General features: G+C 35.8%; 1 protein-coding gene across 1 annotated transcript in view; it reads right to left on the minus strand.

Annotated features, from left to right (window-relative positions):
- insra (insulin receptor a) overlaps positions 1 to 26,809 on the minus strand; it is a 77,974-nt gene that overhangs the window by 24,967 nt on the left and 26,198 nt on the right. Inside the window, exon 3 of the mRNA XM_073849798.1 lies at positions 1,632 to 1,953. Within this exon, the coding sequence (XP_073705899.1) occupies positions 1,632 to 1,953 (322 nt within the window). The remainder of the gene's footprint in view (positions 1 to 1,631; positions 1,954 to 26,809) is intronic.

Below are 26,809 nucleotides of genomic sequence, written 5' to 3' on the forward strand. Positions count from 1 at the left end.
TAGCTGTATCTCAGCCAAATATTGTCCTATCATAACCATACATCAATGGAAATCTTATTTTATTCAGCTTTCATATGATGTATAAATCTCAACTTCAAAAACGTATGACCCTTATGACTGGTTTTGTGGTCCAGGGTAACTCTGGACAGTTGCTAAAATGGATTTCCCAATTAAACAAGGGTAATTTATTTTTGCTATACTGAAGTATGCATGATACATTTGATAAAATCTTGTATCAAAATATCCCATCTTGATTGTATGCTCTGCTGTTTTCATTGAGGGCTTTTGCTGGAGTCTGACCACAGTGGAACAAAGAGACTTCTGAAAATCACTGAGAATATGCGAAAAACACAACACTTATGTGAACAAAAGTCCATCTTTCTGCATACAGAAATACATGTGTGTATAGAAATAGCAAGGAAGGGAATAAAGCCATGAGACATTGGTTATCCTATATTTCCACCACAAACAAACAAACAATACAAAACTATGTTCTGAGAAGCTCTGTAAAACAGAGGTTAGCGGTCTCCTGTAGTCGTCCTATTCCTGCCCAGACCTTCTTTAAATGGACACATCAGCACTGCCAAGCCTCACACTAGGTCAGCGCTGCTTTAAAACTCACACGCTCCCTCTCATTAACATACAACGTTCCCTTTCTGACACACTCTCTTTGTCCCAAATGATCCTTAGTGCTCTCAGACAGTCGACTGAGGTCAGTACAGCCCTGATCACTCTAAGCCATCTTTGCAGTTCAGTCCTTTCCTTCACTTCTTGTTCCTGTTCCGCGAATGTGACAAACAGGAAGGATGCATAAAATCCCTTCAGAAAAAATGAGTTAAACCAACCTAAGCTGTTTCGCTGGTCTTAGCAGGTCTCTCAGCATATTTCAACTTGTCTGTCCTGCTGGTTTTAGAAGGATTTTGAACATTTTTCAGACTGGGAGATCAGCTAGACCAGTTAAAACCAGCTATACCACCAATACAGTTTTTTTCAGCAGTTCATATAAACACCACTGAGTCCTCGGTGCTGTTTGAGCACATATATAAAGCATAAAATCATGTTTTTATGCTTTAAAAAGTTTGAAGTCTAAATGTGACCCTGAAACACAAAACCAGTCATAAGGGTCATTTTTTTAACTGAGATTTATACATTATCTGAAAGCTGAATAAATAAGCATGAAAATGAAAATCTGATATCTGAGGGTGCAAAAAAAATCTAAATATTGAGAAAATCACCTTTAAAGTTGTCAAAATGAAGTTCTTAGCAATGCAAATTACTCATAAAAAATTAAGTTTTGATATATTTACTTAAGGAAATTTAATAAATATCTTCATGAAACATGATCTTTGCTTAGTAGCCTAATGATTTTTGGCATAATTTTGACCAATACAATATATTTTTGGCTATTGCTACAAATATACCCATGCTACTTAAGACCAAGTAAAACTTTGGTTTTGTGTTCCAGGGTCACAAATGAGGCATAATGTGGTCTAGTGACCCAGACACCCTCTCTCTTCACAGGTCACGCTTCATACGCTAAAGGTTTAGATTTTATGGGTCCTGACGCACATGTGTAGCATGTGAAGTGCACGTTCTTCGAGTGGAGAGCATTCAAGTGGCAGGTCACTTACGTAGTGGAGTTCACAGTGGTGTACCCAGAAGGGCACTCTGGGATGCATGCGCCGTCGTGGATGACGTATTCATGGCAGTCACCCTTGCTCTGCTTGCACTTGTTGTGGAGATCCTGGCAGAAGCTGAAGCTGACGCAGCGCCAGCCTTTAAAGGTGTAGAAACCAGGTGGGCACTTGTCAACGCAGACGTTATTGTACATGTAGTTGCGGCAGGCCACACATTTTCTCGACGAGTTGGGCTCCAAGCAGCCACCCAGACACTGTTCGTGGCAGCACTGGTTGTCTTTAGTGCAGGCACGGTGCTTGCATGAGGATGGGCACACTATAGGGAGAGAGAAAGAAAGAGAGGTTATATTCAAAGAAATTATTTTCAGGAAAGAACAGATGCTTTTCATCCATAGTGAAATTCAGTCAAACTATAAATTATTCAGACACCTTCAACATTTCTCACATTATCAGATTTGTCACTATAGTTTAGGAAATGTTAATAAAATATGACAAGAACTCAAAAGTTACAAAAGAACAAATTCAATTCATTCGATTCAATATTTTTTACTAGTAGGCGCAGGACACCATAGTTCATTTATGTAAGCGAGGATATCAAAATAAAGTAAACTGTGACATATTATACCAAAAAAATTATTCACACAGTGAAATCGATACAAATTTTGGACCAAAAATTTGATTTGACACTTTGACCTGACCATGTTTTGTTACATACCTTTCTACTGATCTAACATTATCAAGATGAATTTGTTCTGACACAATTTAACTTTTGAGTTCTTTTTTTATATTTTGTACCATTTTCCAAACTACACAGCTCATACCTCAGATACTCATAAGAAAAACATCAGTTTGGTTTTAATTATCATTATCATTGTGCTGAAATCATCATCATCTTTTTTAAACCATTTTAGTTTAAACTCATGATATAGGGTTTTCAGAGTGCACACATCCGAAGTACGCGGACAAAAAGCGTCTGTCACACCGTATGCGAGTACTAAACTGATTTCTCTTTCATGTCTTATTACGCTTAAACTATCAAATACACACAAATTTACATTAAAAACACACAGGAGTTACAAAAACGCTCGGTCATGTCGGTGAAGGTAAACAGCTGGGAAAGGAATAGATTGATAATGTGAGAAATGTTGAAGGTGTCTAAATAAATTTCTTTTTGACTGTATATTCATATAGTGGGAGATTCCACACTTGCACATTTATTTATATCTGGAAAATCAAAATAAATATTTAATACATTTACTATATTTTTCTTGAAAAACAATTTTTTTCACTTCAAAGAATGCAAAAAAATTGAATAAAAAAACCTAAACGTTTTATTCTAATGGCAAATGAATAAAATGTGTTAAAGAAAAACGGCTGTAAATGATCAATGCATGGATTAACTCAAGTATAAACTCAAGAAAATATAGATTATTAATAGCAACAATAATAATAACAACAAAAATAATAATAATAATTTTAATAAGTGTTTATAAAATAAGACAAGACTATAAACAATGATCCGGTATTGTATTTAATTTCAATGCCTTTTTGCAGAATTTTTCTAATTAATTTAAAATATGCAAAGAAAAAAAATTGACTGCAAGCATACACGTGTAACCATGTAATCAGACAGGCTTAAGCAACATTACTATTTTACAACTTAATATTAGACAGCATCTGTGGTCTGTTGTTGATTACCACATAAAATAAAGCTGACGTCAGTTTGTAAAAAGAACAAAAAACACATTTATATGAAACCCTTGGCTAAGTACACAGATTCTTCAAAACTTTAAACTGTATCAAACCTTTTTTTTTTTTATAAAAAGCATGAATAATTCAATACAATGTTTGTTTGTTTTTTTTCTGTAAAGCTGCCTAAATCAATCCTTATGAGGAAAGACTTATTTTATACGTGGGCCACATCTTCTCCATGTCTCTCATAAGCCGAAGTTTAGTTCCTTTTCAAAAAGTTGTATTATCAACACATTATTCTGTTTGTTTAAAGGAGACCTATTATGTCAAACAGGTGTAATATAAGTCTCTGGTGTCTCCAGAATGTGTCTGAAAGGTTTCAGATCAAAATACCCCACAGATCATTTATTATATCATTTTTAAAATGCCTATTTTGAGTGGAAACAGAAACACTGTTTTTGCGCATGACTCTTTAAATGCAAATGAGATGCTGCTCCTCACCCCCTTTTCCAGAACAGGACTGTGCCTTTACAGCTCAGACCTCAGATACTCACACTATGTTTGGTTTTAATTATCATGTCTATTGAGCTGAAATCATGCGTTTTAAACCATTTTAGTTTAAACTTCTGGTATAGGGTTTTCTGAGCACACACATCTGAAGTACATGCACAGAAAGCGTCTGTCACACAGTATGAGAGTACTAAACTAAGTTCTCTTTCATGTGTTATTACGCTTAAACGATAAAATACACACAAACTTACGTTAAAAACACACAGGAGTTACAAAAACACTCTTTTATGTCGGTGAAGGTAAACAGCTGGGAAAGGAATCGCATGTTTATATTATATCTGTGTGGCAGCAGCGTAATATACAGTAAATAAATCAATAAATCCACTGCTTTCTTGTCTCCTCTGAGGCTGGGACACTGCTGTCCCTTGCGAAAACTCAATGGCAGCGCCATGGGTGGAAACTTTAAAATTAAGGGGCAGTAATATTATAATATTAAGATCTTTCTACATCACGGTGAAGCGAAATCTGAGCGACTCGTTGTTTTCACATGCTTTCAAAGAAAGGCTTATCAAAGTTTTTTTTACTGTGTTGTTCTTTTCACATTTTCTGGGTTGGCAGATGGACCCGGGACCTGATGATAGCACTTAAACACGGAAAAAACACGATTTTTAAGTTGTGTCCCTGTTAAACCTCGATCGGCTTGACACAAGAACATACACCTTGAGTTTAAAGTGGGATTATCAGTTTGTCCAACCAATGGAAGAGGGGGAGTGTTTGAAAAAGCAGTTTGGAAACCGTGTTAAGAGTATTTCTGAAACTTGTTAGACTGGCAAAACTGTAAAAGTGGTATATTTTTTCCTTCAGTTTAATTCATTATTTTCTGTAGAAATTGACAGATGCTGTTAATACTTTACTTGTAATATATCTTTAAGTGTTTTCTCAGTAACCCTACAGTCATGTCCTATCTTGCTGTAACTTCAGGTTATAACTCTGAATATTAAACAAATGACAAAATGGCCTACTCTGATAAGCAGCTTCTAAAATGGTGTAACCGCATTCCTCTGCCTTTTATGTGCTCTTTCTTTCCGCCATACACACACAAACACACAAACCCTATAAACACACTACACAGAGCAGCACACTGCTGCCAGTTGTTTGACAAGAGTCTTGTTGTAAGTCCTTCTCTCCCACTGAAGTCAGTGTTTACATATTTCCTCACCCACCACCAAAATGACAGAGGTGAAAGAGGCCACGTGTGGCATAGCCGAAGGAGAGAAAGATAGGAAAAACCCTAAAGATAAATCTAATAGAGGTCCTCATATAGCAGATCCATAGATTCCTCTGGAATCACTCTATGTGACTTTACTGGCCTCTTTCTAACAACGTGACCTGCGAGCTTGTCTCTGAGACAGCCTGTTAAAAATAAACCACGCATGGCCAGCTGGAGCATGCGCTGCTGCCCTCAAACATACATATGAATGCGCGTGCGCATGTGTTTGAACACGCACACACAACCTTCCTCTCACAAACACACACAGATTAGTAGTCGCTAAGTGAGCAGAGTTGGCTGTGAGATCCTTATATAAGGGTCACTAGAAATGACTTCCTAGAAATGTACTCTTTGTGGTGGTGGTTTTTTAAATTTTGTTTGTCAAGTTTAAAAAAAAACTTTCACAACTTCACAAAGTAGAAACTTCTAATGAAAATTCAAATAAAAATGCAATGACTATTAAAAAAATTATGTAGTTTAACCAACTAATAAAAGTAGGGCTGTTACTAACGATTATTTTGCTAATCGAGTAATCGTCGATTATTCTGATGATTGATTGAGTAATCTGATAATTATAATTAATTTAAGATACACATATAATAGCAATGAGGTAATAATAATTGGTTCATATAAAGTATCCAAAGCAAATTTCTTAAACGAAACTACAATACATTAAAATACATAATGTATTATAAAAAATGGAACTAATGTACATTATGCCTGACAATCGTTTTTACACTTTACAGCATGATCTAATGCATGTGTAATACTGACTGAACAACATTTTATGCAAATGTCCACTTGCGACGTAAATGATATCTGTTTGTGTGGAGCAGCATTTACTGCAATTTATTTATTTGAATTTCAGCTTTTGTGAATAACAGCACTATGCTTTATTATGATTTTTAAATGGTTTTAATATTTCGTGCAGCTTTTGAAAACGTCTAATAATGCGTTTCATGGATTCTCGTCCATAGAATGCACCACTTCTGGTATTTTGCCGGTCACTCGACACAAGCAAATTCAATTCGACTATTTTTAAAAAAAATTGAGTACTCACAATTAATCGAGAAATCATGACAGCCCTAAAATTTCTATTTAATTAAAAAAACTGTTAATTCAGAAAGCAGTTTACATCATAATTCATAACATTACTGTTTATACTGGTTTTTATTATCAAATATATGCAGCCTTATATGAGTTTAAGAGATTTCTTTCCAAAAAATAAATTTAAAAAACTCACCAATCCCAAATTTTAGAACAGTTGTGTATAAATTGCAAACTGATTAAATTAATAGATATAACAAAACAATCAGCATTACTTCACATACACAGACAATTAGAGCTGTGCACAAAGATATGACATAATAATGAATCACATTAAAACACCCAGAGGACTAAGAACAAGCCACAGAAGAAATGTTTGTGTGTGAGTGAGTGTCTCCTAATGGAATATTGGCTCTCGCCGGTGATGTTAACACCAACTCAGTCGAACACAATCCTGGAGTTGGTTTAGTCTATAAAGCAAGGCCAGAAAAAGGATTAAAAAAAAAACTCCAGACCTGCCTTGTACATAATAATAATCATTCAACTGACTTTTACATCATTTTAAAACCCTTGACAAGTGTTCGGTGATTTAGGCAAACAAAACTAAGCTTTCAGAAAAGCTTGGAGGCTTCTCTGAAATTTCCAAATGCTCCTGACAAGCTCTGACAAACGCAGGGATCATGAAACGCCTGGTATAAAAAAAAGTGAGTTTATGTAGGGCTTTGGGGAAATAGAGCGTGCTGAAAATACAAGGGGAAAAAAAAAAAGAATGAAAACAGAGGAAAAGTTGTCATGAAAAGTGAGAACGCTGGCAGTAATCCGAGCAGCTAAAATGGATTCATATGCAAGTTCAAAACAATTCTCAGTTTTTCCGCTGAGTTTCTTAATACACATTTCGAAACACTGAAAAGGTGTAAAACTGAGCTGCTTTTCGCACATACGTTTTTATTACACGTTAAGGTATAGAAGTCCGGCGAGTGTTGTTGTTCACTTCACTGTCAGGTGACACCAGGTCAGCCAACTCAAGAGCAAAACAACATTACCCTCTGTCCCTTATACACGACAATCCAGGGAGGGCCACCTCACTGCCTGCTGCGAAAAGGAGGGGAAAGTGTGTATGTGTGCATTTTGAATGTGTGTGTGCACATGTCACAACAATGGAGGCGCTAAGTTAGAAAAAACAGCCAAGCCACAAAGATTGTGTCGATTGTAAGCACATTAAATTAAGAAGAATTCTGTACAAAAACAACCTTGTTGACTTGAACGACTTTCCGTGAACATTCATTATCATCTATTCTTTGAAAAACCCTACCGCCTCTGCCCTTATTTTCTCTCTCTCCCTCCCTCCTTCCCCTCACTCTCCCGCTGAACGTCGTTATGAGCAAATAGACACATGGTGTGCACGGTGACTCCTGATCCAGTGAGTCCAGTCCATTTATCAGCCCCAACCACAGACCCACCCTCAACCTTAACCAATGTGTTTGCTGGCTGTAGAAGGTAGCCATTCAATGGCCTGCACTGTCTATGAGGCAGAGCCACCATGTATTAACCCTTTCTTGCTCACGTGTCTGCAACCTTGGGCAGAAAGACAAGGGGAGGGGAAAAAACACAGCTACAAGAGTTAGAAAAACTTGTTCCTCTGCTCTGGAAAGATGTCAGCTCTGCTCTGCATTCCACCTACAGAGCCGGAGCATGCTGGGAAGCCCTGCAGTCTGGGGAGCTGTCGTTGATAAGTTGTGCTTGCTAAGTGGTACATGTTTGATACCTTAAATAGTGCGGCTTATTGAGGAGAAGTGTGCTGTTACTTGGCCAAGTCATCTGACTTACAATACAACCAGAACGGCCTAGCATTGTGGCAGAGTTCTATATACGAGCACAAAGTATAGGTAATATGTCAAATATATTATACACCAATGTTTTCTTAAAGAAATTAATTATTTTATTTAGCAAGGACAAATTAAATTGATCAAAAGGGACAGTAAAGACAAATTAAATGATTAAAATTATTTCTATTTTAAATAAATGCTGTTCTTTTGAACTTTCTAACAGTTTCTACAAATTCATCAGCATATTCAGCAGCGTTTTCAACACTAATAATGAAATAAAATTCTTAAGCACCAAATCAGCATACTAGAGTGATTTCTGAAGAATTTCTGACATTTAAAAACTGGAGTAATGGCTGCTGAAAATTAAGCTTTGATCAAATAAATGCAGCCCTGGTGAGCATCAACAACTTTTTTCAATTATATACACTGCAGTTCAAAAGGTTGGGATCAGTACAATTTTGATTAGAATTTTTTAGAGAAGTTTCTTCTTATGCTCATCAAAGTTCAATTTATTTGATCAAAAACACAGAAAAAGAAAAAAAAATAAATAAAAATTATATTGTGCTGCTTAATTATTTTTTGGAACCTGTGATTCTTTTTTTCAGGATTCTTTGATGAATAAAGAGTTTAAAAGAACAGCATTTATTATATAAATATTTTCTAACAATATAAGTTTTTACTATTACTTTTTTTATTAGTTTAACACACCCTTGCTGAATAAAAGTATTATTTTCTTTCAAAGAAAGAAAGTAAAGAAAAAAATATTTACTGATCCCAAACGTTTAACGGTTGTGTATATTGTTACAAAAGATTTCTATTTTAAATAAATGCTGTTCTTTTTAATGTTTTATTCATCAAGAGTCCTGAAAAAAAGTATCAACAACAACAAAAAATTAAGCAGCACAACTGTTTCCAACATTGATAAAAAAAATTGTCAAAACTTGGACTCAAAAATTAATTTGAATCATTACAAAAAATATATTTTTAATGTTTTAGTTAACATTTTAAATGTAAACATTACTGTGTATTAGGGGTGTGCAAAGCAGCCGGTATTTGTATCTGTATCTGTATTTGTATTTGTTGAGGGGTGAAAAGTATTTGTATTTGTATTCGAGTAAAATTCAAAATAGGTGTAAAATCCTGTTTTTTTTTTTTGTGCGTTACACTTATAATTTACGTTATAGTGTAAGTATTCTTTAATTATATCCATTATAATAATTATGTATATGCAATATTGGTTGATGTTTTTGAACATGTACCAAGGAACGCCATTGAAAAGAAAATAACATAACAGCCATTACCTCATCCATGGTTAAACCAACAACTAATAAAATACCATTGTGAACATTATGAACCCCACCACTGCCCGTCCTTGTTGGAGGACGCTGAACAGACAGAATAAAAACAAATAATACTTAAAAGAACTGTTCTTCTTCTGAATGAACTTCTTTCCCGTGGCGTCTGCCGTTGCTAAGCAACCATGACCTGATCTCTCAATGAAGACAAAGCATAAATGGATTTCCAGCATTAAAAATCGCTTGCAGTAGCTCTGCTATTAAATTTATTTTAAAATGGTTATTCCTGTACAGATATGATAAGCTGTTCCTCCAACTTGGCTGTTTTTCAATGTTATTAAGGGAAAGGGTGAAGCTGATTGGTTGGTTCTGGTCACATGACCTGCGCTGCGCTTGTGGCATTCTGAAAAGTTGAGATGTATTTATCCGGATGCGGCGCGGGCGCGCCTGGAAAAAACGAGCGCGTAGCACCGTGTCCGCGTCGCTTCCATTATGAGCGCGCATACTGCACGTCTACATGTGAAACAACGAACTTGAACGCGCATGTGAACGGCCCAAACTCTGCTTCCCAAAAGCTAGAAACTGCCTTCAGAACCCAGTTAAGGTACAAAAATCTATTCAACAAAAATAGTGAAGTCTTTTTTCACCCAGCCGAGTCTTCTCTGTTGCTGTGTGGAGCAGCCTGTGTCAGTCACCTCTTTTAACCCCACCCCCCGACTCCTGAATGTCACTCACTCACGCGGGCATGCACTGACTGCGGTCTCATGAGGAAACGCAGCTTTTTGATATAAAGTTTTTCTTGTTCCCGAATACAAATATTTTTTTAAAGTATTTGTTCGAAATAAGTATTCGTAAAAAACACGCTATTTGTGCCTTTCCGAATAAGGATCGCTCATGTGTCGTCATCATGACGTATTCTCCGTGGGGAACGCAAAGCATTTTGGGAATCCGCGGCACAAACATTAGGCGCCAGACTTGATTGCATGGAGGGAGAGTTCAAGATGCCGTCTACCTGCTGTGTTATATACTGCAATAGTCGTTCTCACGATAGAAGTGGCTTAAAGCTTAAGAACGGAATATCCTTTTATCGTTTTCCAGCGTGGAAAAAATAATTGTACAAGCCATGTTTTAGAGGTGACAAAAAGGCGACGAATGGCATGGATAGCCGCAGTAAGGAGACCCAATTTGTTTCTGTGATCAAAGCTGAATTTTCAGCATCATTACTCCAGTCTTCAGTGTCACATGATCCTTCAGAAATCACTCTAATATGACGATCTGATGATCAAGAAACATTTATGATTATCAGTGTTGAAATGAACATCTTTGATGAATAGAAAGTTCAAAAGAACATCATTTAGTTTAAATCTAAAGCTTTGTAACATTAAACACTACTGGTCAAAAGTTTGGGGTCAGTAAGAATTTTATTTTTGGGGGAAAGAAATAAAATAAATCAATACTTTTATTCATCAAGTTAAACTGATTAAAAGTTACAGTAAAGACATTTATAATGTTAGAAAATATTCTATTTTAAATAAATGCTGTTCTTTTGAACTTTCTATTCATCAAAGAATTTTAATAAAATTTTGTACACAACAGTTTTCAACATTTATAATAATCATAAATGTTTCTTGAGCATCAAATCGTCATATTAAACTGATTTCTAAAGATCATGTGACACTGAAGACTGGAGTAATGATGCTGAAAATTCAGCTTTGATCACAGAAATAAATTAAACTTTACTATATATTCACATAGAAAACAGCCGTTTTAAATTGGAATAATATTTCACAATATTACTGTTTTTTTTATTGTTTTTATCAAATAAATGCAGCCTTGGTGAGCAGAAGATACTTCTTTTAAAAACATTAAAGACTTTGCTGGATAAAATTGTGGTTGTGTGCTGTGCTTTGACCAATATGTGTCCAAGTATTGTTGTGAAGCCATCGTGTTAGAATTATACACCATGCTCACATCTAATATGTAAATCTTTTTTTTTTTTTCCAAAAGATTTTGTAATGTCTCTTCTCACATGTAACGTTAATGATTTTTAGCCATCTCTGTAAATAAAATACACAAAGACTGAATGAAATTCTGTCTCAATTACAAACTCAATTACATAACTTGAATAGTAGTAACAACCAACTTAATTTCAGTTTCTTTACATATTTAACATGTTAATACATTTAGATCAAAACATTTACATTATAAAGAATCCATAGAAAAGAACTGGAAATGTATGAGGGTAGGTTGTGGGTGATAAGTTACAGACATGTGCAAGCATCGCACTGCCATGACTCTTCTCTGGCTGGTGCGCTGCTGAGTCCCACGCAACCTAAATGGATCCACTGTATAGGACAGTTCTGATTATCGCAACTTCGTGTGTGTATGCACTAACACTTAATATCATATAGTTGTATATATATGGGTGCTGGAAGTTGGGCAACAGTTTGACGTCCCTTGACCAGTCGCTCTGCTCGTAAGGATCCAGTCCTTTGATTCCCTTTATTTTCTCGTCATATCTCGTTTTTGCATAAGGATTTAATTTTAGGCGGTATGGTCCGACAATGTTTTCTTTAGCCCGCTGCATTTTGTAGGATTATATTCTGTTTTTCACGTTAATTTTTCATTATTTTCATGCCAGATTACTAGCCTGCTATTGCTGCTATGCCAGCCGGGGCAAACATACCCATAATTCTTTGCGTTCTGAAGAGGTTGCCGCCCATTTGGTCACATGTCTGAGCGATCTCTATACCATATTCGGGTTCGGCTCCACCCCTACTGTGTATTAATGTACTGTTGTAGTGATGCATATAAATAAAAATGATTACATAGCCTACTGTTTTTTTTCCTTCACTTTATTTAGTGAAAAAACAGTCTGAAAAACATTTATTAGACTGCTAATAAAAATGGGCTCTTTGATCAAAATGATGACACCTCTGATTGAAAGTAAATATTTTAAGCGCAACACAATTTTCAGAGGAAATACATAGAGATATATAATGAAAAAATGAAAATACATGGCCCGGTCAAGCAATATAAAAATGTAATTTCTTCAATGTTCCTTCTCTCCATGTGCAAATCTGAGCGAGTACAGAGGGAGTCATTCATTGCTCATTAGCTTTCATTCATTCATGTTCTGGGCGTCTATCTGCTGGATCTGGGTCACATTTCAACATCAGGGTGGGTGGCCGCATGTGACTCGTTTATCAGAAACGGCAAGCTGTGCTCGTACGCTTAGCGGCAGTGCGATTCAGCTCAGCACGAGCAGAAACGCCATCTACACCTGTGTGCAAACACCTGAGATGGGAAGATCAGCTTCCATGAAGGATATGCAGTGCATGCGTGTGTGAGAACGAGACAGAGAAAGGGAAGAGAGTTAAAGAGACGAGAGGAGTGTGAAAGGAAGCGAGTATTTACCTTTGGCGCCGAGACACACAATCTGACCCTAGCGAAAGAAACATCCTCGCTGGACATAGATCACATACAGCTCAGTCTATAAACACACAACTGTACCGCAGGAAGGAAAGGCAGCACTAGAGAGTTCAGCTATTGTTTTTATGACAGCCGACATCTGACACGTCGGCAAGTGACACACTCTTACAATCTGCTCTTTGTCGCCGCAAATACACAGTAATTCACACTAAGACACATTATAGTATGTAATTAGCACCCGAGACGTTTGCCTTGTGTAAGAACGGTTTTATGCCTTAACGCAGAAACAACAGATTGGGTTAGGAAATGTGGGGCAACCATGACTCAAACTGTCATGAATATAAACATCCACGAAAAGATTAAAGCAAGACAAACAGACACCTTAACAACTGCAAGAGGAAAAACAAACAAGCTATCTCTCGAAATTATTTGTCTTTAAACTGGGTCAAAGGCCACGAGATACAGAATCTCCTCAGAGAAGCTGAGATATTCAGCGCTGAGACCAAAACAATCAGAGGCAGAACTTCATGTGTATTCAGTGGCACGTCTTTTCTTGTTGAAAAAAAAAAACTCTTTAAAAACTTATTATGTCTATACATATGGGTGTGCGTTTCTCTTAATGTGTATAATATATCAACGGTTTGGGTGTGACTCATTTAATTTCTTTTAATGAATTAATTTGATGTATACTTGCAGGTACAAAATCAAGAAAAGTGTTTTTTGAAGTGTACATTAATAACAATTTTGTTGTATTTTGCATTGTTTTACATATTTTTGGGTGTAGATTTATTGTAGCTGTTGATGTATTGGTCAGTAACATGGAGTTTGGTCATGTGATTTGGATCACCTGGAGCTATAAAGAGTGGCACATTAGTATTCAATTTGTCTGATGAAGAGCCTGCGTGCTCGAAACGTCACATACGCTATGCGAAAGTTGTTTTAAAAATAAATATTTTCGATATTTTTGGAGCTTTGGTGTTGCCGACTTTACACTTTATTTTGTACGTCTTTTCTTGTTAACATCATGCGCATAATGCAGACGTCACTGTTTATGAAATTAAACACGGCACTTGTCAGACAATTTTCAAGGTTCATATCTTGAGGACTTCACTACAGTAAGGGGCCCCTTATAATTCAACAGACTGGTGAAAGGATTTCTTGGAAAGAGTAGGGATCTCTGGGGAAAGTCGGGTAGCTTCAAGGGCAATATCCTGGCAAATTGTTCTGGATGCTTTTGACAGTACAAAGAATAAACATAAGCGCTGCAATAAACACAATATGTGCAAAATACACACAAAAAGTGTAAATTCTACTGAAATATCTTCTTTTATGTTCCAAGTCATTCACTCATTTCTCTTTTTTTTGCAGTTATGAGTTAATTTATAGGTGAATTTATAGTTAACTTTCAAATCATTCTCACACTGTTACATGTTAAATACAATAACAAAAGAACGTCTAGCTTTTATTGCAATTTTGATGCCTATCGTGTGCACAGGATACCTTTCATACGTAAGAAGCGTGTTCAAACACGGATATACCATGGTAATTTCTTCCAAGCTTTGTAATGGCAGTGAATGGGTGTTGATTTTGAAGCCAAAAAAAGTGCACCCATCCATCATAAAAAGTACTCCACATCTCCAGGGGGTTAATAATAGCCTTCTAAAGTGAATCGATGTGTTCGTGTAAGAAAAATACCCATAATTAAAACTTTACAAACCGTAATCTCTAGCTTTCGCTTACTGTCGTACGCGCGTTCACAAGAGAGTGACAAAACAAAACACCAGCAACAAATTAGAAGTACAAAATAAGGATTTGTAAAGAAAAACATCAGAGGATTGCAATATAAGCCAAGACGAGACTGGTTTTCCTTTGATATAGGGCTGTAACTAACAATTATTTTGGTAATCGAGTAATCTGTCGATTATTCTGAAGATTAATCGAGTAATCAAATAGTATTTTTTGTATTAATAAAAATAGACCCAAGTATTACAATAGCCTTTAAAATGACTTAAAATACATATATAATAGCAATGATGCAATAATAATTAGTTTAAATAAAACATTAAAAGCAAGTCATCATATGGATTTATGGATCAGAACTGTGAAAATACATAACGCCAATGGCCTACCAATTGTTTTTACACTTTACTGTGCAATCTAATCCGTGTTTAATATTGACAATATTTAACTGATACTTTATTATGATTTTTAAATGGGTTTAATATGCAGAATGCGCCACTTCCATTATTTTGCTAATTACTCAACACATGCAAAACACAATCAAGCATTTTTTTTAATCGAATACTCAAATAGAATCGAGAAATCGTTACTTCGCTGTAAACTAAAATTGGTTCTCGCAAGATTAGCATATTTTCACTGGAGCTTCTGCTATGCCTACGTCACGCTGGAAGGCCACTTTTTCGTGAACATGCTAACAACAGTTAGCAGAAGCTAGAGTTTACAGTTTATAAAGTTTTAAATGTGTAAATTTTTCATACACAAATGCACCGATTTGCTTCAGAAGGCCTTTATTAATCACCCTTTTTTATGATGGATGGATGCATTTTATTGGACTTAAAAATCTCAACAGCCATTCACTGCTATTATAAATCTTGGAAGAGCCACAACATTTTTTTTTAAATACTCAAATTGTATTCATCTGAAAGAAGAAAGTCATATATTCCAACAATCTTAAAAATAAGGGTGCTTCACAATGCCACAGAAGAAACTTTTTTGTCTAAATGGTTCCATAAAAAAACTTTAACATTTGAAGAACCGTTCTGTTTCACAAAAGGTTCTTTGTGGCGAAAGACTTCTTCAGATTAAAAAAAGGTAAGAAAGAAATGGTTCTTTAAAGAACCTTTGACTGAATGTTTTTTTGTGGAACCAAAAATGGTTCTTCTATAGCATCGCTGTGAAGAACCTTTTAAAGCACCTTTTTTTTTTTTAAGAGTGTAGGACAGTTTGAGGGTGAAGTAAATCATGGGGTAATTTTCATTTTTGGGTGAACTATCTCTTTAAGTAACTTTAATTTAAAGAATTCAATGTATAATATTGAGTTTGTACTTTCTAGTGCAGTCCTGCACTACCTGATTCAGTTAATTTTAATAAATATGTCTATACTGGCTAACATTGATTAAGCAAATGCTTAAGGGTGCAGTAAACGATTTCTGAGAAATGCCTTTGATACTTGAAATCACCAAAACAAACACACCCTGACCCTAAAGGATTACACCACTATTTTGATATCTCCACTCCCAAATTCACGAACATCCAACAGGCACCTTCCCCGTTATAAGCGGACACGCCCCTTGATGCCGATTGGCTACAGGTGTGTCTTGGTGCACAGTCTCATCCACCTTCCAACAGCGTTTCTCGGAAATCGCTTACTGCACCTTTAAGTTTAATGTTCAATGATCATAATAAAACAGGCAAGCACATGGCATGTATATGACCCGTTTTTTTCAGTGGTATGTTTGATGTTTGTTTTAAGTGGATCATTTACACAAGACAAGATTTTGAGTAAATGTCGTCATTGAATTTTACTGTAAGTGTAACTGACACAAGAGAGAACAAACACTTTGGCTGTTAATCTGCCATGCAGGCACGGTCACCAGCCAAATTCAGATAATCACATTAATAGGTGATTAATGGGCCTGGCTGATACATCAGCACTGCACTGTCAAGCCAAAAAAAACAACAGATGCAGGATGACTGTCAAACACAGTCAAGAATGCAACATTAGATCTTCGTTCAACAGGTTAGCGTCTTCCTATCTATTGGGTAATTCCTGTCAGATCTGTACTTGTGTGATTCATCATTAGGAATGTTTTATTTTTCTAGCTGAATTACAAAAGGGTAACCTGCACACAGATACCTAAACACACACACCTCACATGTGAAGACAAGACTAATTCTTTACTTATGGGGCTCTCCGCCAAAGCAACTTGAGACTGATGAACACCTTCTGTCCAAATAATACATAATTCCAGAGTAAGGCGTTGTTTTCCCTTAAACTAGTGGGATGTTCTGTACTTCTTCAAGTGGAATATTTCCCAGCCTGTCAGAGAGTCATTTAAATACTTCATCAACAATGGAAGAGGAATTACAGTAAAGTTTGGATGCACCATTGTGAGTTATAAATAATGTGTGAATACTGCAAAATAGACTAGTGGTTTACTACATACAGTTGAAGTCAAAAGCTTACACTTGCAGAATCTGCAAAATGTTAATTATTTTATCAAATTAAGAGGGATCAGACAAAATGCATGCTATTTTTAGGAAAACTGAGGGACTCATATGCAGTGATTACAGAAGGTTCAAACACTCACTGATGCTTCAGAAGAAAACACAATGCATTAAGAGTCAGGGGTGAAAACTTTTGAACGGAATGAAGATGTGCACATTTTTCTTATTTTGCTTTATCTTTATTTTCATTTAGTACTGCCCTTCAGAAGCTACAGACGATGCTTACATGTTTCCCAGAAGACAAAATTAGTTACATTTACCCTGATCTTGAAATTTAAAAAGTTTTCTGTGGAAGAAAAATTCATTTTACTTATCATATATGCTTATGAAACATTGTGTAAGTTTCTGCTTTAACTAAACCTGCCCTGAAGATGTCATGAGGTAGAGGTATCAGGGCCCCAAAACATAAAGGTTTGAGTCTTGGGAATATGGTATAGTAGAATGTGTTTCTCTGTTTCCTTGCTATGTGTGGAAAGTTACAGGCTGTTAGGAGATGTAACCTTGAAGACTAGGGAGAGATATAAAAGTGGAGGAAACCCTCCCTTCTTTGTCACACTCTGCAGCAACCTGTGTTTCTGTATGACTGTCTGACCTTCTTTGCAAAGAATAAACCCTTACAAAAGACAATTGATTGAGTTTGTCTCTTATGCGGTGAGAGTCAATTCATTTTTGCCACGATATTTTCACCCCCTGGCTCTTAATGCATTGTGTTTTCTTCTGGAGCATCATTAAGCGTCTTTTGTAATAGTTGCATATGAGTCCCTCAGTTGTCCTCAGTGTGAAGAGAAGGATCTTAAAATCATACAGTCATTGTTGGAAAGGGTTCAAATACACAAAAATGATGAAAAACCAAAGAATTTGTGGGATCTGAAGGATTTTTCTGAAGAACAGCAGTTCAACTGTTCAGGACAAACAAGGAAATCATGAACAACTATCACTAAACAAAAAAAAAAACAGATGTGTATCATTCAGGTAACAACACAATATTAAGAATCAAGTGTGTAAACTTTTGAATGGGGGTCATTTTTAAAAAATCAACTATTATTTTTTTCTTGTGGACTATATGGAAACATCTTTTATGTTAAATATCTTATTCAAGTCAGTACTAAATAAAAAATAACATGCATTTTGTAGGATCCCTCTTATTTTTGTAAAATAATTAAGATTTTGCAGATTCTCCAAGGTGCATGCAAAATTTTGACTTGAACTGTATGCACCTACATTCAGAGGACTTCATTTCTTCCAACATTTTTTGGTTAATTTAACCCAGAGTCACATAATGATTCAGTAAAAACATTTTGGCAGTTCATCAAAAATGAAAATCATGAAGAGGATTAAATAATGAACTTCAGAAAAAAAAAATGTGAGAAAATTAAAAAATTTAAAAAATGAAAACCTACTTTAGATTGGATTTCAGACCATTTACTTCAAAAGTGAAACTCAAAAAAACCTGTGTAATGTGCTCATTGTAAGTTCACTGTGCTGTATTTAGAAAGGCACATGGCTACAGGAGATGTCACAGTTCATGACAGGGCAAACCCAAGCCATGAACTCTCCGGAGACCCCTGAGGCTTTCTCACCTTTGAGAAGAATATAAAATTAACATCGAACACTCTGAGGCGCAAGGTCAGAGAGGTGAGGAAGCACCCGATGGCCCCTCAGAGCTCCCGGGTTACTGTGCAGAGCTAGAAAAACATCTTAGATGGACAATCGAGTCTTTAAGCAAAGACTGAGAGACTGGCTCAGCATCACACAGCTTCACACTAGAGAGGAGATTTAGTAAGACAACAACTTGAAGCACACAGCCAAAACAATGCTCAAGTCTCCGAATGCCCTTGATAACCTTGATATTGTGGGCTTTTGCGCATCGACTGACAGCAAAGAAATCCATTCAGAAACAGAAAAGAAGAAACTTAAATAAAGTTGTTATTTTTGCTTTCTTTGTGCACAAAATTTTCTTAGCGTCATAAAATTAAGTCACATGGACTATTTTAACAATATCTTTACTACCTTTCTGGGCCTTGAATGTGTCAGTTGCATCTATGTAGGGTCAGAAAGCTCTCGAATCATATCAAAAATATCTTCATTTGTGTTCCAAAGATTAACTTCCAGGTTTGGAAGGACATGAGGTCGAGTAATTAATGACAAATGCATTAAGGTCACTTGACTATGAACATAAACTAAGACTCACCTAATAATTCCTAAATTGGCAAGAGGAACATCAGGGAATTTCAAGAGATATCTGTCCTGAACAAATTGTCATTCAGGCTTGGATCAAACAGCTAAATCTCATACTGAGTGCAACTGCGTCAGAGAGTGCACATTTGGCTCAATAGCTGGCAGTCAGTCAGTTCTTTTGGCCTTAAGGTCCTTGTAACCAGTTTAGCCTGACAGGATGCTGTTTAAATGTGTGCTTACACATTCATTGAGCGCATTGAAGAGAATGTGTGTGGCCAAGAGGCCACGCCAGAGTTCTGCGGGCAGTCTAACACGTCAGAGATGTGGGCTCGTTCTGCTATTGGATGAAGAGTGTGAGAAGAAGACAGAGTAATGAGATGCTGCAAGGACAGCTATTAATTAGTCACTGCGTTTTGGGGTTAATCGTGGTTTCAGAGAGGTGAAGGCGCTATGTCACTGCAGGCGGTGAAACGGTGGCTACTAGCAGTAGAGCAGAGACAGATGCTGTAAACACTTTCATTAGGCAGCCAGCCACCCGTAATGGAGGAAAAACACTCTAACATCACGATTGTACTCGCTCACGTTTTGTTTTTCATTGCCACCAGGTCGAGTATTGAAATGAAAGACAAGATATATAAATTAGACATAAAGATCCAGGATCACAAACAGTGATGCATCAGCTGCACTAATGTGTTGATGAATGACGCAGGGACATCACACAAATAAAAAAATATCTGCATCAGTCAAAAGATTTTTTTTTTAAAAGAAGTCTCTTCTGCTCACCAAGCCTGCATTTATTTGATACAAAGTACAGCAAAAACAGTCAAATATTGAATATTTAAAAATTTAAATAACCATTTGAATATATTTGAAATATATCATTCTAATATGCTGATTTGCTGTTCAAAAAACATTTTTAATATTATTATTGAGTACATTTTTTCAGGATTCTTTGATGAACAGAAAGATCCAAAGATCAGCATTAAGCTAATATAAAAAGCTTTTGTAACATTATGCACTAGGGCTGGGTAAAAAAAATATCGATTCTCCGATTTTAATCGATCTTCAGTTTAACGTAACGATATCGATTCGGGAAATCCCGAATCGATTCTTAATGCGCATGCTTCACGTAAGAGGATATGAATATTCACCTCTCCTCCTGAAGGTGTCCCCCATCAGCTGCTTTTTTTGCAGAAAAATCTGGTGATCAAAAATGATTAGGCTGTAGTTAAGAACTGTTAGTTTTATGGACAGTTAGAATGTTTTGCATACGCAGACAAGGGCTCTATGATGGGCCTGTTTTGAACGTTTTGAATTTAGAAAAATGTTTTATTTCTTAAACATGTTTGAAGATTTTAATAGATTTCACTGTTGCACATTTACAGTCTTTTTATTTTTTTTTACATTAATGTGCATTTTGCAGTTTGTTTACATGGTGTACAATGGATGCACATATTTATGACTTCTTGTTACAGTGTTCATTTAAAATAAAAGTTGTTTAAAATAAACAACTGTGTGCACCCTATTATTAATGTAGATTAGAGGACGGATACCCGAGCCGAGCCCGACGGTACCCGACGGAACCCGACGGGTCGGGCCGGGTTCGGACAGATATTTAGAAAGGATGCTCGGGTTCGGGTCGGGCTCGGTCACCTCAGCGCGATAGTGCGCCCGTGTTATAACGGCGCTTTTTGCCCAGTGTGCACTGATGCTCTCATCTGTTGACATTTCCGTACGCTTTTTTTACAGTTGCTTAATAAAAGCGGGCTTTCCACACAAAAAAGTGCATGTGTCATTAGTATGAGTGAAAAAAGAGATTTTAACTGTGTCGGGCTGGGATCGGGCTCGGACATAAATATCTTAATGCTTGTCGGGCTCGGGTCGGGTTCGGTTACTACTCTGTCGGACTCGGGCCGGGCTCGGACAGAAAAATGCGGCCCGATCCGCACTCTAATGTAGATGTGTATTTCAGTAATAAACTTAAGTGCAGAGTTTCAGTTACCAGCATTTATATCAAAATATGGATCCCATGTCTGCAAAACTAACATTTTAAATGAAATATTGATAGCTAATCGATATTGAATCGAATCGAAATCGAAATCGAATCGAAACCATAAAAATAAGAATCGAATCGAATCGCCGAATTGGTCACAATACCCAGCCCTATTATGCACTATAGCATTCAAAAGCTTACAGTCAGTAAATTTTTTAATAAAGAAATTACAGAAATGAAAACTTTTATTTAAGGATCCTTTGATGAAGTCATTTAGAATGTTACAAATGATTTCTATTTCAGACAAAAGCTGTTCTTCTGAACTTTCTATTCATCAAAAAACCTAAAGAAAAATTCTACTCAGCCGTTTTCAACTAAATCCAATTTGAATTGTCTCTGCAAGACACTCTGGCATCGAGCAATGATGTACGTTACTGCATTACGTAAGCAGTTCTGGGAAGCAATCAAATCGGTGTATCTGATGTAGGCGGGCCAGAGGCGAGCTAAGCTGATGACGACAGAGCTGCGACGTCCAGAATTTAGTAAACATTGAAAGATGGCTACAGATGAACACCAGTTGTTTGAAACGTCTTTGGCCGCTACAATGAACAAGTTAGACTTGGCTTTTCATATAAAAGAGGAACAGAAATCCGCGCTCGAATCGTTTCTTTGCAAGAAGGACATTTTTGCTGTTTTGCTGACTGGATACGGCAAGAGTTTAATCTATTAGATAGCGTGTATCACCGTGTATTGTTGTGATTGGTCGTGGCGTTATCCAATTGCGTGCAGTGAGAGTTTCAAATGCATGCTTGGTGCCGCCCCTCCAGTTAGGCCCTTTTCATTGCTCGATGCCAGACCCTTAATCTTAATAGATTAGGGTCTGGATTTTTTCCAGGCTAGTTTTCAACATAATATTAATAATAAATTCTTTTTAGAGCAGCAAATCAGAATATTAGAATGATTTCTGAAGGATTATGTGCCTTGAGTAATGATAATGAATAAATTACATTTTAAAACATATTCAAATATTTCAAAATTTCACAATTTTTGCTGTACTTTAGATCAAATAAAAGCAGGCTTGGTGAGCAGAAGAGACTTCTTTAAAAAACCATTACAAATCTTACTGTTCAAAAACTTTTGACTAGTAGTGTATGTAGGAAATTTGTTCCTCCTACATTGATGTGAGACTGTAAAATGAACCCTGTGCATTTTTTTTTTTTCTGTGAAACACAAAAGATAATTAGAGAAATGTCTCAGTTTGTTTTTGTCCATTTGAGTCGTTTTAGTAGCACTGAGGTATTATTATTACTAAATTCTGGGAATTACTCATTTTCATTTTAATTAGAAAATTTTAGTAATTTTTGTGCTTTTGTCATTTTGATTAGTGTTATATCTATACTGTTTTACTTAATTTAGTACATTGTTAAACCAATAAAAAAAAAAAAAGTTTACGTTTTTTGATATTTTATTTTGTTCTAGTTTTAGTCCAGTATAATAACCCGTGTCAGTAATGTGTTCAGCATAGGAAAGAAAGTCATACAGGTGTGAAATGACACAAAGGTGAGTAAATAATAACAGAAAGTTCATTTTTAGGTGAACTCTCACTTTAATGACTGTATGCAATACATCTCTCTCTCTACTAACAGCAGAGAGGAATGTCAGATCAACTTTTGCTACCACACCCCAAACTGAAGCTTGAGGATCAGTCTGGACAAAACACCCCTACGGCTACTGAAACAACCATCTCCCTCTTGGTCTGAACCACATTAATGTGTGTTGGGTGGATCTGCAAAGGTTACTTAACAGATACTTAAACACTTAAAATTGTCAAGCAAAAGATACTGCCACTGCTGGAAACACCTAAACTTCTTAAGCATATTCCAGTTCTTCTGAAGTCATACGATACCTTTGTGTGAAAAAAAGATGAATTCATTAATAATTCATTACTTGACTTAATTCTTTTGATTCAATCCACTGAAGATCTCAGCATCTGCACTAATCTCTATGGCTAGTTAATAAAAGTTTATGATTTCCGTCTTCTTTTGAGATGAATCTTATGAATTAAACAGCTGATACAGAGCACATGAATGATACATGAAGGAATTGGACCAATGAGTCAAGTCACTGAATCAAAGAACTGGTCACAGTAGTCAATCTTTCACTGAAAGGGAAGATTTGCACAATTAACATGAATAAAGTGTGCAGATTCAATGTGGGCCTAATAATATCTAGCGTTAACAGAGTGGTCAGAAGCACGGATTGCTTTTGATTACGCATTTAGAAAATGACATGAATTATAAAGACATGGAGGCAGAGACAGGCCTTTGAAAACATGTGATAGTGAGCTCATGGGCAGAGCTGGGTAGTAACTGAGTACATGTAATCTGGATTATGTAATCAGACTCTAAAAATGAAGTACTTGTAATTATATTAAATAACATTTTAAAACACTCAGACAGTTACTTTATGGGTTTACATGATTGCATACTGTTCACACAATAGCAATATTTTATTCATAATTTATTGATTCTCCCTAAATCCTCTTCTAAATCCTCTTTTTGATCTTTTAAATTTTAATTTCTAAAACAGCCTACCACTTATACGTATATACACATTCAGAAAGTCGTTTTGCAGGTCTAATTTGAACTATCACTCTGTAGTAGGGATGCTCATTTCGGTTAATTTTCCTGACCGACAACCGCTGCTCGTTATCCGATCATTAACCGTTAACTGATAAAATTAGAATAATAAATTAGTTTAAAATAAAAATAGAATGCACGAGTATCTGTGATGATACATTAAAAATACAAGCAAATGTTTTATTTTAACGTGCAAACAGCAGCATACAGAGCAACAACAAAAACTGTATTGACATATATTTAAATTATCAAAATCTGAATGAAAAAAAAAGAATAATATAAATAGGCCTACACTAAATATGTATAAATTAAATAACTACCTAATTAAGATGACAAAACTAAAACACACTGAATCCTTTTATGTGCTTTGAAGAACTGTACCCGGTCTTAATATATTCTTCTCGTCGGACATAAAAATATATAGCAGGCCAGCCAATACCTCAGTGTGCCTAGTTTTTAACATGTCCACATGCTGTACGGATAGGCAGGACCGCTGCCTGTTAACTCTTAGATCCGCGAAAAAAACACCATCACAAAAACCCTTTCAATTTGCGGTTCGGGACTTCCATCCACTGTCATATGCGTGTGGAGAAGCGCGTGTTTTACAGCGTTCAGCAATAGCCAATCACAGACATGTATGTTGATTTGATTATCGCTGTGGCCAATCAGAGGAGGCTATGTTACAATCCACTCACCAACCAAAGTGCCGGTTTCAGTTTTGCTGATTTCTACACTTTCGCGAACTCTCTTATTAAAACAAAGAAAGTGTTGGCATTATATAAATAAGAGATTAATTGTGCAGTGTAAAGGTTATTTTATTACTTTTTAATAACTTTATGAGATTGCGATGAACTACTCTAGGATGAGTGATAGCTTTCCAGTGATTGTAACGGGAGCGCCTATTGCGCACTTTCTAGACTATAATTCATTCAGAATTTGAATACATTCACTCACGGATTCACTCTCTGATAACCCAATAACGCCACTTGCCATTGAGTTGCATATACTACATCTGTTTACTAAGTAAAGGTGAAGCGAAATATGTCTGTACAGCCACACTGCGCGTGTCGACATGCGCACGTGAGTAAACAGATAACTTACAAATAGCATTATTTCTTTCACCATGCAGCAAACGTAAAAAAAAAAAAAAAAGAATAGAAAAAAAACCTTTTAAACCGTTTAACTGATAGTAATAATCGGTTAAAATTCTTACTGTCGGTTAACGGTTAAACGGTCAATATGAGCATCCCTACTCTGTAGGTTATTAAACCCTGTATTTCTATGTCTTTGGAAAGCTTTTGTCTTTCAAACACATTAAAATGCACAAATTCATGAATTCACAATTTTTTTTTCCCTCATCTGATCAGCTTTCTCCTAATATATTAACTTGAAGTACACCTGAGACTTTAAAATTGACATTTTAATAAATAAGTATCACATTTGCATGTTCATTGGTTCTCTAACATTGGTTAAGGTGACATGACATGCAGGTAAACAAATAAAATATAATTTTTTTTAGTAGGCCTATGTTTTATTATTTTGATTGATTTTAAAATTATTATTAGTTTTTCATTAAACCCATAAACCCCCTGCAGTTCCTTCAGTTGAGTTTTTTTTTTTTTTTTTTCAAGATTCTTTGATGAATAGAAAGATCCAAAGATCAGCATTTATCTGAAAAAAAAAAAACACATTTGTAACATTATACACTATACCATTCAAAAGCATGGAGTCAGTATAATTTATTTTTAGGAAATATTATTTAGCGAGGATGCTTTAAATTGATCAAAAGTGATGATAAAGACATTTATAATGTTACAAAAGATGTCTATTTCAGATAAATGCTGTTCTTCTGAACATTCTATTCATCAAAGAATAGATAAAAGAACCTGAAAAAAAATTCTAATGTTTTCAACATAATAATAATAATAACGTTTTTGAGCAGCAAATCGGAATATATCAGAACACCAGTTTGGGAAACATATATATTTTATATATATATTTTTTCTTTCTCTGTATTTTTATGTCAATATGGTAAAATATTATTGAGTTCGGTCAAAAGTAATCTAAAAGTAGTCTGATTATATTTCCTAAAATGTGTAATTTGGAATCAGTAACGGATTACAATTTGTAAGTAATCCACCTAGCTCTGCTCATAGGTAAGAGGCAGAGAGTTAAAAACATTACAAATAAAATAAAATATTATTTTGGCATCACTGAATGAACTAGTGAGTTGAGAAACTCATTATTAATATATGAATAGTGAATAGTAGTAAACTATCTCTTTAACTTCTGATAAACTAAACCTGCCAACTGCAAGCTATGTTTTGACAGTATGCAGACCTGGTGTAGAAATACCTCTCTCTGCAGGCTTTGATCCCTTAAAACCCAGCAGATCTAGAGTTACCACATTTATTGTGGAAAAGGATTGCAACAAAAAGGCAAATGCTTGAGTTATAAATTTTCCAAGCACCAGCTCATACGTAGGCCTGCACAAAATAAAAACACTGCCAACTTCTAGAATAAAATAAGACAAATCTTGTTTCATATTTCACGCTTCTGTGCTGCACAAATCAAATCTGATTGCAACGATTCAGTTAAAACACTATTCATCAACATGAAAGCAGATCTGCAGATGTGGAGAACATCTAAAGAGCCTGGCCTGAGACATCACAACAGAGAAGCTTTGAGCGAAAAACTGTTAAAAACACTGATGAAATGTACGTCTGTTGAGGTTTAATGAATGCTTCGGATGTCTGGGATTCCAGCAGAAGGGCTTGAGCAGTAAGGCTTTTGACTGAGTTAATACCTTTGGCACTTAATGGGCCTGTCTCAGCCCTGAGGGAGGGGCTCCATTTGAGTATATGGCCTTGATATTCTGCCCAGTGAAAAGTCAAGCATTCAAGTGTGTGTGGAAACTTCAAAAAGCTAACCAGATTTAATAAACAGTCTGTTATCAGCTAACTCATGGACTTACAATTTGCATTGATGTATAATTGTTTCTTTTAAGTGGCTGAAGGGTCCTAATCTTTTTCTAGATCTTAG

Source organism: Garra rufa, chromosome 10 (assembly GCF_049309525.1).
Source record: "Garra rufa chromosome 10, GarRuf1.0, whole genome shotgun sequence".
Taxonomy (NCBI): Eukaryota; Metazoa; Chordata; class Actinopteri; order Cypriniformes; family Cyprinidae; genus Garra; species Garra rufa.